At 42.7% G+C, this 17,311-nt stretch overlaps 1 protein-coding gene across 1 annotated transcript; it reads left to right on the top strand.

Annotated features, from left to right (window-relative positions):
• Window positions 1–13,045: 13,045 nt before the first annotated feature.
• LOC147440034 (ADP,ATP carrier protein 2, chloroplastic-like) lies at window positions 13,046–16,979 on the top strand. Its single transcript, XM_086485728.1, has 6 exons — window positions 13,046–14,197; window positions 14,875–15,141; window positions 15,220–15,366; window positions 15,455–15,802; window positions 15,901–16,185; window positions 16,383–16,979. The coding sequence occupies exons 1-6, from the start codon at window positions 13,274–13,276 to the stop codon at window positions 16,605–16,607; spliced, it is 2,196 nt and encodes a 731-aa protein (XP_086341854.1). The 5' UTR covers window positions 13,046–13,273; the 3' UTR covers window positions 16,608–16,979.
• Window positions 16,980–17,311: the final 332 nt, after the last annotated feature.

The raw sequence follows: 17,311 nt of genomic DNA, 5'->3' as shown, positions 1-17,311 counted from the left end.
ACAATTAAGAAGAGACAAGGATATTTACACGACACAGTTGGCAGAGAGAGATGCAGAAATAACACATCTTTCTATAGCCACCCAGACACCGCAAACCTCACAAGTCCGAATGGAGAAAAGCATTCACCGCTTAAGTCAGGACGTTCAAACCCTAACACAGCGAGTGAATCCAACACATGTACAAGGGACACACATCAACCACCTTGTCTTGCATCCGGAGTTGGTCCCCTCGTCTACTTCAGATGCATCCTCATCTTCCCAATGTCCACTGTGCTACAAGAATTTTGATGGATGGAGTGGGTACTATACATTGAGATGTGGTCACTATTATCATTTAGTTTGTCTTATTCGTCTGATGCAAAACAATAGTCGATGCGCAATATGTTCACAAGATATTCCACAAGGAATATATATTATGTTTGGCATGGAAAACGAATATAAATTCAAGCAAGCACGCCCAGATACCCCTAGCACAATTAGAAATCTGTTTGATGAGCAAGATGCTGTTTCAGGGCAACACAATTGAGATCGACAAACTATGTAATATCGCGACAAACTATGTACCATCGAGAATATTTTGCATTGTAATTACTCAAAACACATTTGAATACAAGGTCTTTTACAATGGTTTTTGACATTACTCATTCTACTCTCAAGCTATATTGAATCAGTTCAGTTGTTATCTGGTTCTAAGTCTGAGTGTTGTGGTTCTCCTTGTAATTTAACCTCCACATCTATGATCAAATTCTCTTCTATTTCGTCTACAGTGCATTGAGATACACCAACATTGAAATCTTCTTCATTTTCGTTTTGACAATCATACAACCAGGTTGGAATTTCCTCCTCGTAGCCAGCACTTTCGATGTGATTCAGTATCTTTTCGTTGCAATACACACTTTGCCCAAGTTTGGCGCCCTTTGATCAAGATTGCAGATCGCGAACATAACGGGCATCATTACATGGTATGCATCCATTACACTCCTCCACCAAGAAACCTTGTTTACATTGCCACGTAGACATGTAATTTTATCTTTCATTGTTTCTTTCTGCTCAAGCTGCCATTCATCAAAGGCCGCGTAATTAAATGTGTCAATCACAACGCATTTATTATGGAGAAGTGATTCCAAGGTATAAAAGTGTGTGCAGAACCGAGTTTCAGCATCACTGACATGCGCATCCTATACAAATCGAGCACTCTCTGTCGTTTCAAGATAAATTTCACAACCTGACATGCTGTATCAATTATTTTGGCGAACCATGTCGTTTCTTCGCTAGTGTACCAATCTTTCAACAGTTCAAGCTGTGCGTATTACAACCATTGGAAAAATTGTGTGGAAAGCACTTCTTTATTAATTTACTGGCGTTTTTACAATTCTTTGCGTTGTCCATCACAACTTGAACAACATGTTCAGCACCAATTTCTTTAATTACATCAATCAAGACCTCAAAAATGTATTTGCCACTTTTAATTGCACCAGAACTATCAATCGCCTTTATAAACGTTTCTCCCCTTGGACAAACCAGCATTACATCGATCAATGGTCTTCTATGAACATTTGACCAGTCATCACTCACAATCGTACATCCTTAAAGCGAAATATTCCCAAGTATTATTTTGCCAACATGCTCTTTGACTTCGATGTAACATTTGTCCAAGAAAAAATTTCTTATCGTGTGATAAGAAGAAGCTGAAAATCCTAGACCAAACTCATCGATTTTCTTCCAAGCAGCCTTCCAATGATTGCTGTCTACCATAACCAAAGCACTTCCCGTAAAGAATATTGCTTTGGCGAGTGCTGTTTGTGCTTCTTCTAGAGACTGCCCTCGAAAGCTTTGATGTAATGATTTTTGACGCATTTGACAAAGTCCACCTTCATTGTGACGTTTAAAAGGAATACTGCCTGGAATTTTCTCTCCTTGCGCAGGTTGCTCTCCAAGGTTAGTTGGCGTCACTACAGGATCTGCGGAGTTAATATTTGACTCTGGGAACTCTTGATTCGAAGGCACATAACTATATATCTGTCGTCTCTTGCCACCCTTTTTGGCGAGCTCTTCTCTTAAACGCTTTGCAACTGCAGGTGCCTGAGAATGTTCACATTTTCTACAATTGTTTTTAGCGCTATCCAGAAAATAATCCCTAATACATGGTGCATTGCCAGATTTTGTTGTGTGACAAAATTTACATTGCCACTCCATATATCGGCCGCATATGTTGTGAGAATAATCCCACTCTTTGCCAAGAGCTTTTTTATTCTTTGGCTTCTTCGTACCACTTGTGCCCACATTTTGCTCCATTGCTTTTAAATTAAAACTGAAGAGAAAAGAACAAAATGTTACAAACTGAAAACAATTTTTTTATTTTCAATATATATTATAATTTAAAAACCAATTAATATGAAAGTAACCATGATGCACAATATGAGATTTTCAATGCACGCTAGTCAATCCACATATCGATCACCTATATTGTGAGCAACCATACACAGTGCAATGTAATCTATACATGGCGTAATAACCATAACAATGCTATGAATCTCTCTATGCAATTATTATTATAATGATTATTTATATGTCCACTTTGATTTGCAAACAATAAAACACATCTAATTTCATTTGCTACAAAAAACAAACGAAAGCAATAAAATATATAATTGGTCATTTCATGCACTAATAATCTATCGTAATAAATAATGCAATCTTTGTATAAACCAATGCATGAACTACCGCAAATAAATCTTCAATATAATCACCCAATTGGGGACTACTTGTACCCAATGAAGGATTGTAGCCCACCCATGCAACCAATTCATTATATAAAAGCTATTTTAACCCAATGAAGGATTGTAGCCCACCCATGCAACCAATTCATTATATAAAATCTATTTTAACCCAATCAAGGATTATAGCTCTTATATTGTAAATCAACTCAAATATAAGACTTCAAGGATCTTTATATGCCCGGTATACTAGTAGAGGACATCCGACCCTTGATTATCGACTCGTCATTTACTTATGCTCATCTTCTAAAACCAATTACAACCCTCATTTGGACCAATGGCTTCTTCGCAATGAGCATGATTCCCCAAGTTTTCAGTTATTTTGGTTTCGTACCTTTATGTCAGTAAACAAATTAAAACTTTTTAGAAGTGATTACCGAATTAAGAATCACGTCCGGCCCAAAAAAGGACCTGTGACTCTGTAACCTTAGGTCAATTCACAAGGAGATGACAATACCCGGCACTCGGATACACTCCCCAAGGATTTGCCTAGCTAAAAGATCGGGGTTAGCACACTATTTACTATATATAATTACTCCCGCCGGGCTACTGTATATACTCGACGGACCCGCCGGGAAAATGAAAATGTCCGATGGGGCCCGTAGGGAAAATTTAAAAGCCCGGAGGGCTAACCGGCTCTATAGGTTTTTGCATGTCAAAATCAAAGTCACGTTAACAATTAACGTGATCACGTGATTTTTGTGTGTAAATACTAGAGTTATTTACGTAATCACCCGATCGTGATTATGTTAATGAAATCCCTGATCTGTAGAGGTGGTGCACTTGTAGGTGAAGCGAGAGGGAATATACAATGGTAATGAATTTTAAAATAAAAGAGTTACCAATAGAGAATATTTGGAGGGAATATTATTCAACGATAATGATCATTTTTATATATGAAAGAGTTACCAATAGAAAATATCCCGATAATTTATAAATAGCCACCTATCATGATCAAGAATAGTAGAGATTTTTATAATGCGCGTTTTTTCATGACAATGTACTTGGAGAGGACATATTGCACATACGTAGTCACTCTCACACACCACATACGCTTTATAACAATTGATGTAGACTAATCATTACTTGGGAACCTTCAATCTTAAGGACACCATTCAAGCACCTTACCAAGCTTAGGTATCGTTCCCTCTACTTTGGCAAATGATCTAAATGTGAAAATGTAATTTTGGCCATATTTGTTGTTATATGTCCTTAGAGGTCAAATGGAAATGTGGGATGTGATGTAATCATTTTAAGATGGCACAAGCTTTTTTGGGATGTGATGTAATCATTTTAAGATGGCACAAGGAGCTTTTGGTCCGCTAAAGATCTTAGTAGCCCAAGGGTGAAGGTCATTCAATTTTCTTTGTTAGACAAGTGTCTCTAAGGGGGCTTTAAAAGTGCTAAAGGGCTTAGTACCCGGGGGTGAAAGTCATTCAATTTTCTTTGTTTGACAAGTGTCCCTAAGGGCTTTATCCGTTTTAGCCTTGTAAATGCTTTCTCTTGGAGTTTACATTCACCTTTTAGGCATGCTTGAAAATACTTTACAAAATAAAGTATTATAAAACATATCCATAGTAAATAGTGCATATGATTTTGTACCAGAGGGTGAAGGTCATTCAATTTTCTTTGTTAGACAAGTGTCCTAAGGGCTTTAAAAGTTTTAGTCTTTTAAATGCTTTCTCTAGAGCTTGCATTCACCTTTTAGGCATGCTTGAAAAAGACTTTACAAAATAAAGGATTATACAATATATCCATAGGAAATATGTGTATATGATTTTGGGCTGCTTCTTTTAGTAAGAATCTAAGTGAGAGGATGATTTGTCGAAGGGAGGAAATAACAAGCAAGTGAGAGGGAGGTTGAAAATGTGGGCAACCAGTCATTTTGAGGTGGAGAGTGACTTGAGGATGGAGGAGAGGCTACTTCGTAGAGCTAGGAGAAGGAGAGTGTCTTTTTTTTTAAATGTTTGCACTTGCATTGCGCGCAAACAAACAACTCGTAGATGGAATGGCTCACTCCGAAAATTTTTCTCTCGCTTCGTGAGATTGTGAGGTGGAGGTCGCTCATTACACGTTGCTTATTTGAGACATGCGAGCTTGAATTGCTAAGTTGAGGATTTGATCTAATGAGAGTAGAAAGAGCCAATTTGATCCCATGATGCAAGGGATCGATAAAGGGTCCTTTCATTTTAGGACTTCAAAAAAATTTATTTCACTTAATTGTTTTATTGATTTTTATGTAGATTAAATCTATCTTTTTTTATAAAAACAATAAAATATGTTTTTTAATTTTTCATGTATCTTTCTGTTTAATTGTTTTTATTATATATATTGTTTTTCATAAAAATATGAGAATCACCAAATTTCTTAATTTAATTATATCCTATGCCTATTATACCTACCTTTTCCTATGAAAACATCAAAATTTTCTTTTGTTTTAATTTGGCAATGGGTCCCTTTAATGTTTTTATTACATATACTTTTTTTCACAAAATATGAGAATTACCAATTTTGTTAATTTTATTATATCTTACGCCTATTATAACAAATTTATTCTTCAATGTACTAATCGGTCCACCTTCATAACATAGAATTTTTTGAGATTCCATTCACTCTTCAGGTTTGTCAAGCCTTTCAAGGATATTCGTTATGCACTTTTTGACCATCGAGCCCACAACCCCATCGTGAGAAATGAATCGCTGAGCTGAGCCAATCCCCTCGGTCACGGTTGTTGCCGCCTACTTGAGAGCGCACATATGAAAAAAAACTTTATGCTCTCTTCGAGAAGGCTCGCGATTGTCGTAGACACCTGGCAATCCATTGCATGCCTTGCCCCTTACTCGCCCTCCCTTGGTTGCACGCCACGATGTTCCTCAGCCGCCTCACAAGTCGCCAACCTCCGTTCCTGCAAACGTCTGTCTTATGCACGTGTCCTATCCTCAGCCTTGCGCTCCTATCATGAGCTGTTTCGTCAAACTAGGGAATGCTAGAAATGAAAAAGAAACGCCACCCGTTGATTCCAAGCGAGGTATCTTAGTTGATTCCCCCTAATGAGACATGCGTGCCAACCTATTTTAGACCTACCTTTTCCTACAACTTTCTTTTTTTTGGTTTTAATTTAGCGATAGATCCCTTTATTTATTTTACTTCCTTTTCATTGGCCTCTAAAGGCCTTAGTATCCAAGGGGCCAACATCGTTCACATTTGCTTGTTTGACGAGTGTCCGTATGGAACTTAAAAGTCTTATGGATAAATAGAAAGAGATCCTAAACTTTTAAATGCTATTCTCCAAAAGTCCAAAGTTGCATTTATTTTTTGGCATCTTGACAAAGTCTTTTAGAGAACAAATGAACAAATAAAACATAGGAGTTTAATCCCATGATATGAGATATTGATAATAGATCCTTTCATTTAAGAATTTAAAAAATAATTATTTTATTAAATTATTTTTATTTTTATGCTTATCAAGTTATTTTTGGTATAAAAATCATTAAAATATTTTTTTGTTTTGATTTTTTTTCAAGAAACTTATTGAAAAGACTAACAAAAGTATTTTTTTTTTTTGTCAAACACACAATTGTGAGTAGATGTATTGTATTAAACATCAACAAAATCACAGTAGCCTCAAGCTTATATCCAGTCTTGAGGGACCGTTTGAGACTCAGAAGGCTTACACAAGCTAAGTAATGGTGAGCCATTACCCACACACCCCTACTCATTGCAAGAGGTCATGACTGCTAGAGATGCCTCACTCCACTCGTTCGAATTTTTTTTTTCCCCCATGGCAATAATCAGTTCATTGCTTTTGTGGATAATATCCTTGAAGTTAGCTCCCATGGTGTTATTCTCAAAAATCCGATGGTTCTTAGCTTTCCACAAGTGTTGCAAATAGAAAAATTTGACAATGTGAGTACATTTTAACACCGCTTGGCTTTCAATTGCAAGGAGAGGCTACATTTTTATCTTTTTAAAATACAGTTCCAACTCTCACTTAGCCCCTCTTTTTTGCCTTTTGAAGCCAATTGCAAGGAGAGGCTACGTTTTTATCTTTTTAAAATAGAGTTTCAACTCTCGCTTAGCCCCTCTTTTTTGCCTTTTGAAGCCGCCAGTGAAGACTTTAGCTTGTTTTTATTTTGTTTTAGAATGCCAATGTGAGCATTTCATTTTGTTGTTTAAGTAGGCCCCTTAGTAACATATAAGCCATTTGTGATTACGTGTGTATAGTGAAGACTTTAGCTTGTTTTATTTTGTTTTAGAACGTCAATGTGAGCATTTCAATTTGTTGTTTAAGTGGGACCCTTAGTAACATATAAGTCATTTGTGATTATATGTGTATAATTGACAATAAAATTTTATATTAAAATACAAAAGAATGACATGTGATTGTAAGCACTTGTTCATACTCACTCTCCATAACTCTCACCCTTTCTGATGATGGGCCATATTTTTAATAGGCCTTCGTGACTCTTCACCTTGTTTCTTTTTGCAAAACTCACCTTTCACCGAGGCTAGTCACTTTGTATCTCCCACTCTCCTAGTTTAAGGTTGGACTAGTAATTTTAATTATTGTTTGATCGAACAAGGAGTTTGATGGCTTAGGTATAAATATCAGAATGTTATTTAAAGGATTTTTGACCTAATGTCGAGAGAGAGAGAGAGAGAGAGAGAGAGAGAGAGAGAGAGATCCAAAAATTTTGACTTGAAAAGCGAGCCAACTTTTTCAAAGGAGCCCATTGTCTCTTGTACAGTGTAATGATTCCACGTGTCAGCTCCCACCTCTCATCCTTCTTTTCCCTTTCCAAAACACCATTGAATCTCCATTTATTCCCCCTATTAAAACCCTTATGTAAAATTGGGCACACCTACTATCTAAGCAAGGGGTCTCTTTGTCTTGGCAACAAGCCCAAGCTTCTCTAGCCTGAAAGCTTGGTTTGTACTCTCTATGAAGTAATCAGAGCTTCTCTCCTTCTCTACTCTCTCAACAAAGAATTGTCTCTCTCTCTCTCTCTCTCTCTCTCTCTCTCTCTCTCTCTCTCTCTCTCTCTCTCTCTCTCTCTCTCTCTCTCTCTCTCCAAGGTAACTGTGACGCCCTCGTTCGGGGCGTCGCGGAAACGGGGCCGCGCCGGCTCACCTGCGATGCAAACGGGACCTGCAGGCAAGCAAACGCACATACGAGAATGCAACTTGAAAACTGAACGCAAGAGGGACACGAGAATGAGGGACGCGAACGAATGATCAATATCATAAGAAAGTGCCGAATACAAGGGACGCGAGTAATCACTTGAAAACGGGGCTGGAAAGTTGGGGGAAGTGGCACATACTTCCCTTATATACTCCCCCGGGTTGAGAGAGCTTGACGCCCACGTCAAGCCGGTGTTTAAGGCGTGCCGATATAAAATTTGTTGCCGAGGTTGAGGGGTGGATATTTACAAAGAGGGGAGTTTGGTGTTGCTCAAAAATGTCTAGCTACCTAGGGTGGTGCTAGTTACAAGGGGGGTGAGGACTATTCTATGTGGTGTCATGTTGATCGATGTCCTCCTCTTCAGTGGGCATGTTGTAGAATCGGAGCACAAGGGGTCGTCCGAGACGAAGCATGATTTCTTCAGGTACCCAAGTGCATTCCGTCATGGGTCGGTTGCGCCACTTGACATAGAATAGTTGTCCCCGGCGCCCAAAGCGCGACTTTAGGATGGCCTCCGGCTCATTTGGCGGGCCATCCTTTACATATTCGGGGACATTCCGACCATAGGTGCTATCCGGTGCAAACCTCTTGAGGAGACTTACATGGAAAGCGTTGTGGATGTTGATTTGTGGGGGTAGCTCCAGCTTGTAGGTGATGTCGTTGTAGCTCTTGAGCACCTTGTATGGCCCGTAGAATCGGTGGTTGAACTTCGGGGAGAGGCCTTGAGGGAGGTTGATATTTTGGGAGCTTACCAGTACCAAGTCACCTTCTTGGAACAGCTCGGCCGGTCTTCTCTTTTGGTTGGCGTATTTGGCTATGCATACCTTGCTTTGCTCAAGACTCTTCTTTGCGCGTTGCATGCGTGTTTGCCACTGCTGCAAAAACTCTTCACATTCCAGATCCTGGGCATGCACGTCGCCGGTTGCCAGTGCAAGAGGGGTGATGACTTCTTTACCTGTGGAGAGCTCAAAGGGGGTGTAGCCAGTGCTGCTATGGATGGAGTTGTTGTAGTGGAATTCCAGGATGTCCATGTATTCAGACCAGTCCTTTTGATCTGCTTTGACATAGCTACGGAGGTAGTCTTCAATGCCTTGGTTGACTCTTTCTGTTTGGCCATCGATTTCTGGGTGGTAGGCGGAGGAGAAGCGGAGCTGGGTTCCTAGCAGCTTGAAGAGCTCGCGCCAGAGGTCGCTGAGGAAGCGGGTGTCGCGATCAGAAACTATGGCTAAGGGGAGGTCGTGGTATTTGAAGACTTTGGCGAAGAAGTGTTTGGCTACTTGGTAGGCTGTGACGGGAGGCTTTGCAGGTATGAAGTGAGCTTGCTTGGTGAAGTAGTCGACGACCACGATGATGGTAGTGTGGCCGTGGGAGGGGGGGAGGTCGACGATGAAGTCCATACTTACCATGTCCCAAGGCCGGGAGGGTGTTGGCATTGGGTGGAGGAGGCCAGCAGGCTTGACTCTTTGAGCTTTGACCAGTTGACAGGTTGGGCAGGTGCGCACGTAGTCGATTACGTCGTCCTTCATTTTTGGCCACATGTAGTGTTGATGGAGTTTGTCATAAGATCTCTTCTGGCCCCCATGTCCAGCTAGCTTGCAGTCATGAGCCTCCCACATGAGGTCTTTCTTTAACTCTGGATCATTGGGGATGTAGATTTTTCCATGTGCGTAGAAGAGGCTATCTTTGACTTCAAAAAGACCCACTGCCGCTTTCCCAGAGATGTGGTCGTTGAGCATGCGGAGGACAGCAGGATCAGCTTTTTGGGCGTCGAGGATACGTTGGCGTAAAGTGCTTGTTGCTGTGGAGATAGCCGTGAGGGTGGGCATTCGGCTTAGAGCATCTGGCATGACATTTGTAGTACCTGGTTTGTGTATGATGTCGATGTCGTATTCTGCGAGAGTATCTTGCCACCTAGCTTGCTTGGGGGTGAGTTTGGGTTGTGTCTGGAAGTACTTGAGGGAGATGTTGTCAGTGTATACCTTGGTGTGTTTGTCTTGGACATAGTGTCGCCACTTTCGGAGGCAGTGGACGACAACGAGCATTTCCTTCTCATGGGTGGTCCATCTGGTCTCCACATCTGTGAACTTGTGGGACTCGTAGGCGATGGGTTGATGTTCTTGCATGAGGACACCGCCAATGGCACCATCGGAGGCATCGGTGTGGACTTCAAAGGGTTTGGTGAAGTCGGGTAGTCGAAGGACGGGGGTGCTGCACATGGCTATCTTCAGGTTCTCAAAGGCTTCTTCTTCTTTAGAGGTCCACTGAAAGGGTTTGTGGCCTTTGGTTATCTCTGTCAGTGGCGCCGCAATCTTGCTGAAGTCGCGGATGAAGCGGCGGGTGTACTGACAGAAACCCACGAACTCTCGGACTTCTTTGATGGATGTCGGTGGGGCCCACTTGATGACAGCGTCGACTTTCTTGGGGTCCACCATAATCCCATCGGACGTGACAATGAAGCCAAGGAACTCAATCTTCTGGACAGCGAACTCACACTTCTCCAGCTTGGCATAAAGTTGTTGTTCCCGGAGGCGCTGGAGTACTGCGGCGACATGCTTCTGGTGCTCTTCTAAGGTTTTGCTGTAAATGAGCAGATCATCGATGTAAGTGATAAGGTAGTCGTCAATCATGTCGCGGAAACTGTCATGGATGAAGAGTTTTTGCAGCAATGGCAAACACGCATGCAACGCGCAAAGAAGAGTCTTGAGCAAAGGAAGGTACGCGTAGCCAAATACGCCAACCAAAAGAGAAGACCAGCCGAGCTGTTCCAAGAAGGTGACTTGGTACTGGTAAGCTCCCAAAATATCAACCTCCCTCAAGGCCTCTCCCCGAAGTTCAACCACCGGTTCTACGGGCCATACAAGGTGCTCAAGAGCTACAACGACATCACCTACAAGCTGGAGCTACCCCCACAAATCAACATCCACAACGCTTTCCATGTAAGTCTCCTCAAGAGGTTTGCACCGGATAGCACCTATGGTCGGAATGTCCCCGAATATGTAAAGGATGGCCCGCCAAATGAGCCGGAGGCCATCCTAAAGTCGCGCTTTGGGCGCCGGGGACAACTATTCTATGTCAAGTGGCGCAACAGACCCATGACGGAATGCACTTGGGTACCTGAAGAAATCATGCTTCGTCTCAGACGACCCCTTGTGCTCCGATTCTACAACATGCCCACTGAAGAGGAGGACATCGATCAACATGACACCACATAGAATAGTCCTCACCCCCCTTGTAACTAGCACCACCTTAGGTAGCTAGACATTTTTGAGCAACACCAAACTCCCCTCTTTGTAAATATCCACCCCTCAACCTCGGCAACAAATTTTATATCGGCACGCCTCAAACCCCGGCTTGACGTGGGCGTCAAGCTCTCTCAACCCGGGGGAGTATATAAGGGAAGTATGTGCCACTTCCCCCAACTTTCCAGCCCCGTTTTCAAGTGATTACTCGCGTCCCTTGTATTCGGCACTTTCTTATGATATTGATCATTCGTTCGCGTCCCTCATTCTTGTGCCCTCTTGCGTTCAGTTTTCAAGTTGCGTTCTTGTATGTGCGTTTGCTTGCCTGCAGGTCCCGTTTGCATCGCAGGTGAGCCGGCACGGCCCCGTTTTCGCACGTTTTCTCCACGTTCCTCACAGTTTTTCACCGTTTTGCCTCGTTTGACCCGCGTTTCGCCCCGTTTTCACCGCGTTCTTCGCATTCTTGGCCCGTTTTGCCCCGTTTTTCAGCGTTTTACCTCGTTTTGCCCCGTCTTACACTGTTTGGGACCGGTTTTCATCGTTTTTGAGCCGTTTTTCGCAGTTTTCGTCGTTTTGGACCCAATTTCGCACTGTTTCATAGTTTTTCAACGTTTTCAAGCCGTTTTCGCACAGTTTGTCAGTTTTTTGACATTTTTGAGTTTTTCTTTTCGGTTTCGGCCACAAAAGTACAGGAATGGCTGGAGATCAAGAGTATGATGACGGATACAGAACCGAGCCTGATCTAAATAAGAAGAAGAAGAAAGAAACGAAGACACGACAAGATGCACAAGAACGCAACTTGAAAACTGAACGCAAGAGGGACACGAGAATGAGGGACGCGAACGAATGATCAATATCATAAGAAAGTGCCGAATACAAGAGACGCGAGTAATCACTTAAAAACGGGGCTGGAAAGTTGGAGGAAGTGGCACATACTTCCCTTATAGTAACCTATAAACGAGTTTTCCTTGATTGTGCTCTGTAGGTACCTTGCATAAAGAGTTAGGGGAGAGCGATGAGGCAGGACAAAGGGTATGTGCCGTCAGGAGCAGGTAGAGAAGGGGCAACAAGGGAAGAGGATGAGCAAGGGTAGGATTGCATTCGAGGCAAGTGAAAGGGCAAAAGGTAGAGGAGGCCCAAGGGAGGAGACAAAGGAGGGCAGGTGCTAGCAAGGTGATTCGAGGAGGGAAAAAGGCAGAGGAGGCTTAGTGAAGCAGGATAGGCACGCTAGCGAGGTGATGCACTTGTAGGCGATGCAAGAGGGAATATTCAATCGTAATGATTTTTCGATGAGTAGCGACCTATCATCATCAAGAATAGTAGATATTTTTATTTTCATGATAATTTCCTAGGAGAGGACATGGTGCACATACACAATCACTGTCACACACCACATGGGCTTTATAACAATTGATATGGACTAATCATTACTTGGGAACCCTCAATCTTGAGGACACTGTTCAAGCACCTTACCAAACTTGGTTATCGTTCTCTCTAGTGTGGCAAATATTCTGGTTGTCGAAATCTAATTTTACGACGGCGACAAAGACAACGACCTTCAGGGTTCAAACTTCAAGCAATGTCATGCCATGACCAGTCACCATAGTATAGGCCTATGAGGAAAAGCTAGCTGGAGAGGAGGAAGGTAGTGTACACGTTGGATGGGCATCTAACCCAAAGCAGGGTGTCTTGTAGTGCATGGGAGAGAAACTTACATCACAGCCTACATGTACAAAACTCAAGAAATCACGAGAGAAAGTTGGTAGGGATCTACACGTGCCTGTGCTCACTGCTGAGAGCACAAACACCATTCAAAAGATGAATCATTGAAGTTTTGAATTTAATTTAATGTGTAGAGACCCTCGAGGGAAAAAGACCAAGCCATTTGGCATCAATCTAGGAAGCTTAGATATTTCTGCAGGAAAAAGGGCGAAAAAGGAGCTTTTCTGGCTATGGCCGAGGGCAGGCAGACGAGAGACCCGGATTCCTCTCCTTCCTCTTGAATTCACCTCATCATCTACCACCGTTCTCTCTCATCACTTTCCTAACTGAGGAAAGGTGAGGTTCCCGCAGCTATGTCCTCTTCGATGCTCTCTTCTCTCGCCTCTGGTTCTTCTGTGCGTGTTGGTGATGGTGGGGCTCGTCCATTTTCTCCTTCTGCTTTCGGAAGGTCACCATCCGCTCGTTTGGCGCCTCTGATTTTCTCAGAAAGGAGAAATGCGCTTGCATCCACTGACCTTGTATTCGGATTGGGGTTCAACAGTACGAAGCCCACCAGACATGGATTGGGATTCCGTTTTGGGTGCATTAAAGGGGTTGGATTTGAGAAAGCCTTCACAGGGATCAGGCTGGATGTGCCGACACTGCTATCATTCCGAGGTGACGCAGCTCCATATGGAAACAATTCCGGAAAGCTGAAATCTACTGAAGCTCGCAGGCAACGCCTGTGCTCAGTGAGAGCCACCGCCTCAGCAGGCAGCTTGGCAGCTTCGGACCCTGCACCAAAGCCTGCCCCCAAGAAGTTTTTGGGCGTGGATGCGATAACTCTTAAGAAGGTGATACCTTTGGGCTTGATGTTCTTCTGCATTCTGTTCAATTACACAATACTTCGTGACACCAAGGACGTCTTGGTGGTGACAGCAAAAGGGAGCAGTGCAGAGATTATCCCCTTTCTGAAGACATGGGTGAATTTGCCCATGGCTATTGGCTTCATGCTGATTTACACAAAGCTAGCCAATGTGCTTTCAAAGGAGGCCCTTTTCTACGCATGCATATTACCCTTCATAGCATTTTTTGGAGGTTTCGCCTTTTTGTTGTACCCACTGAAGGATGTGCTTCATCCTACTGCATTGGCCGACTCTCTTCTCCAATCCCTTGGACCTAGCTTCCTTGGACCTGTTGCTATCCTACGCATCTGGTCCTTCTGCCTCTTCTACGTCATGGCTGAGCTATGGGGCAGTGTCGTCGTTTCAGTTCTATTCTGGGGTTTTGCTAACCAGGTATGTTTCTCCTCTGCTAGTCGTTGATGTAATTATAATATCCGTCAATGTTCTCATTTTAACATCATGAGAGCAGATATATGGGTATTTTGATCTTCTAAGCGCAATATGAAGGGCATGAATGAATGAGGAAGTGTTGTTTAATTTTTAAGTCTGCACTTGGTTGGATGTGCGGGTGCCTTGCATGCCACACTGCAATGCCTTGGCATCGTGGCTTTGATGATTGAATCGTAGAATCACACATCATCTCTACCAGGCATTCCTGTGTAAGTTGCTCTCGTACAGACAAGGTTTTTATTTATTTTATGATACTAAAGCCATTTAACCTATAAGACCTTCGTCCTGTCATTCTCATGTCTAGTTTTTTGAAAATTTGCATTCACATTCTTCACATTTCCACAATCTCTGTGTGCTTCGATCTGGGGCTTCTTTATTTTCTCTAATCTTTACAAACATGGGTGCTCAATTTTTCATCTTGATTTGTTTGATGTGGAGTTTGAGTCTGTTTTGACAACCCTGCCATTGTGCCTGCCCAGCATACATTTTTCAAGAGTCTGTTTTGATTGGGTCACTTTTTTACATCTTTGAATGCCTTCCCAGGCATGGTTGCAAAGAATTGTCTTGGTTGTTTGTACTCCAGCGTCCTGGTGATAAACTGTGCTGCATGAAATTTGCAGATAACGACAGTGGATGAAGCCAAGCAGTTTTACCCACTTTTTGGTCTTGGGGCAAACATTGCACTTGTCTTCTCTGGGCGAACTGTAAAGTATTTTTCACATATGCGAAGCAATCTACCAGCAGGCGTTGATGGATGGGGTGCCTCATTGAAAGGCATGATGAGCCTTGTTGTTGCATTGGGCCTTGTAATATGTGGTATTCATTGGTGGGTGAATAAGTTTGTCTTGAATGACCCTTCCTTACCCAAAGCTGAGGCCCGGAAGAAGGTGAGGAATTGATCTGGTACAAAGTATCATGTGTATGTACATGTTTCCAAGTCTTTGTTCTTGGTTTAATTGTCGCAGAAGGAGAAACCCAAGCTGGGGATGATGGAGAGTTTCAAATTTTTGTTAAGCTCTAGATATATTCGAGATCTTGCGACACTGGTTGTCGCTTATGGTATTAGCATCAACCTCGTCGAAGTAACCTGGAAGTCGAAGCTAAAAGCTCAAGTAAGTGTTCATCCCTTGTTTTGTTTACAAGGCTGCCTATATTATTTTTTGTCTGATCAGCTATTTCTGTTTTGTTTGTATGTCCTAGTTTCCAAGCCCAAATGACTATTCGTCATTCATGGGGGACTTCTCATCATACACGGGTATAGCTACGTTTAGTATGATGCTTCTGAGTCGTTACATCTTCCGGAAGTTTGGATGGGGAGTTGCTGCAACAATCACACCAACAGTTCTTCTCATTACGGGAGTTGCATTCTTTGGATTGATTCTGTGCAGTGAACCATTGACTCCACTGTTAGCTACCTGGGGAATGACCCCGTTGCTAGCAGCTGTCTACGTTGGGGCCTTGCAGAACATTTTCAGTAAAAGTGCAAAATATAGTCTTTTTGATCCCTGCAAAGAGATGGCATACATTCCGTTGGATGAAGACACCAAGGTATTCTCTTGAGCTTCATCTATTTCCTGCCCTTTTACAGTGATGATTATGCCCTACCAAGCAGCTTAAGAGAGCAAGCACCGACCGTCTTTGTGCAGGTGAAGGGCAAGGCTGCTATTGATGTTGTTTGCAATCCTCTAGGGAAGTCTGGTGGTGCTCTGATTCAACAATTCTTAATTTTCGGGTTTGGGTCATTGGCTGCGTCGACACCATACCTCGGTGGCATATTACTTGTGATTGTTATTGCATGGCTGGGTGCTGCTCGCTCGCTAGACAAGCAGTTTACTCCTCTTGTTAAGGAGGACTTGAAGAGTAAGCTCCGCGAAGGAAAATTATCGGCTATGTCCTCGGCCGTTTTGGGAAGGAACACCCTGAAACCAGAGGTAATAGTTTATCAATGCCCATCATGATTCGCTAGCGTTATGGTTTCAGACATGTCTTTCTGTGCATAATTTGTACTACTTGTGAGAACAGGGAAGAGCAGGCATGGCATGGGCTAGCATCTGTTATTTTGAATTGAAGAAAAGTTTTTTCTTATTAGATAGGCTTCAGAGTGTTTGAAAGTGGTGCTTTTATGCAGGTTACATATCGGTTTGTCAGTGCTATGAATGAACAAGGTTTTCTTGAAGGACGGTATGTCCCTATAATTGATGGGAAACCTGTAGCATCTGAAGCAGGAGTTTCTGCAGTTGTCGAGGCGAGGCTACCTGAAGCATCGGATGATAAAGATGGGTCTTCAATGCAAGAATCTGGCCCTAATGGCAGCACCAGCTCCACAAGCAAGGAGCCTGCACCTGCCAAGTGAGCATAGCTTCAGTTATTTTCAGAGACTTGGATCGGATCGTCACTGGAAGTTAACAAAATGCTCTTCCGAGTATGATGGGTGAAGGGCCTGCCTGTGTTCTTCATTAATCTCTTTTGATACAAAGAGTGGAAGCACGGCGGGTGCTATGAGGAGATCTAATTTCTCTATTGGAAGCATTCTGCGTTGAATTTGTGCAGTGTAAAATCAAGTCTAGAGGTATCATGATAATGACGACAAATCGCTCCTGCCCTTCTGGCACCGATAGCTAGCATTGTACAGGTAAGTGTCTGGTAATACATGCAGCTGCTTACTTCATACTCCCATCTTACCACCATCATGTACTTGACAAGGTAATGTGACCATGTTGCAACCCGCTCGTGTCTGCTGGCAATTGCACACTTTGTCAGGCCATTGATTGTGCCTGTGTATGTGTGCAATGACTTCTTTTAAGTCTCACATCGAGCAAGGTAGAAACTGGAGGACATGCTTGTCTTCAAAATTCAGGTTGCACTGTGCTTTAGAAGCTGAAATGGGACTTTTAAGGCAAGTTCTTATGTTGGCCCTCATGAGGAGGCTAGAGGTATGCCACAATGAGTGGTGCAGACTTGCGTGACAGTAAATTGGGTGCACCTTTGTTTATACACACACACACACACACACACACACACACACACACACGATTCTCTCTCTCTCTCTCTCTCTCT

Source organism: Adiantum capillus-veneris, chromosome 16 (assembly GCF_014529385.1).
Source record: "Adiantum capillus-veneris isolate H3 chromosome 16, ASM1452938v2, whole genome shotgun sequence".
NCBI classification, from domain to species: Eukaryota; Viridiplantae; Streptophyta; class Polypodiopsida; order Polypodiales; family Pteridaceae; genus Adiantum; species Adiantum capillus-veneris.
This window is presented reverse-complemented; position numbering and strand designations above follow the sequence as displayed.

Excerpts from the sequence above, each read along its gene's own strand:
- LOC147440034 (XM_086485728.1), top strand. The coding sequence starts at position 13,274 with ATGTCCTCTTCGATGCTCTCTTCTCTCGCCTCTGGTTCTTCTGTGCGT. Across the intron at positions 15,142-15,219 it reads AAGCTGAGGCCCGGAAGAAG|AAGGAGAAACCCAAGCTGGG; the intron begins GTGAGGAATTGA and ends TAATTGTCGCAG. Across the intron at positions 15,367-15,454 it reads AGTCGAAGCTAAAAGCTCAA|TTTCCAAGCCCAAATGACTA; the intron begins GTAAGTGTTCAT and ends TGTATGTCCTAG.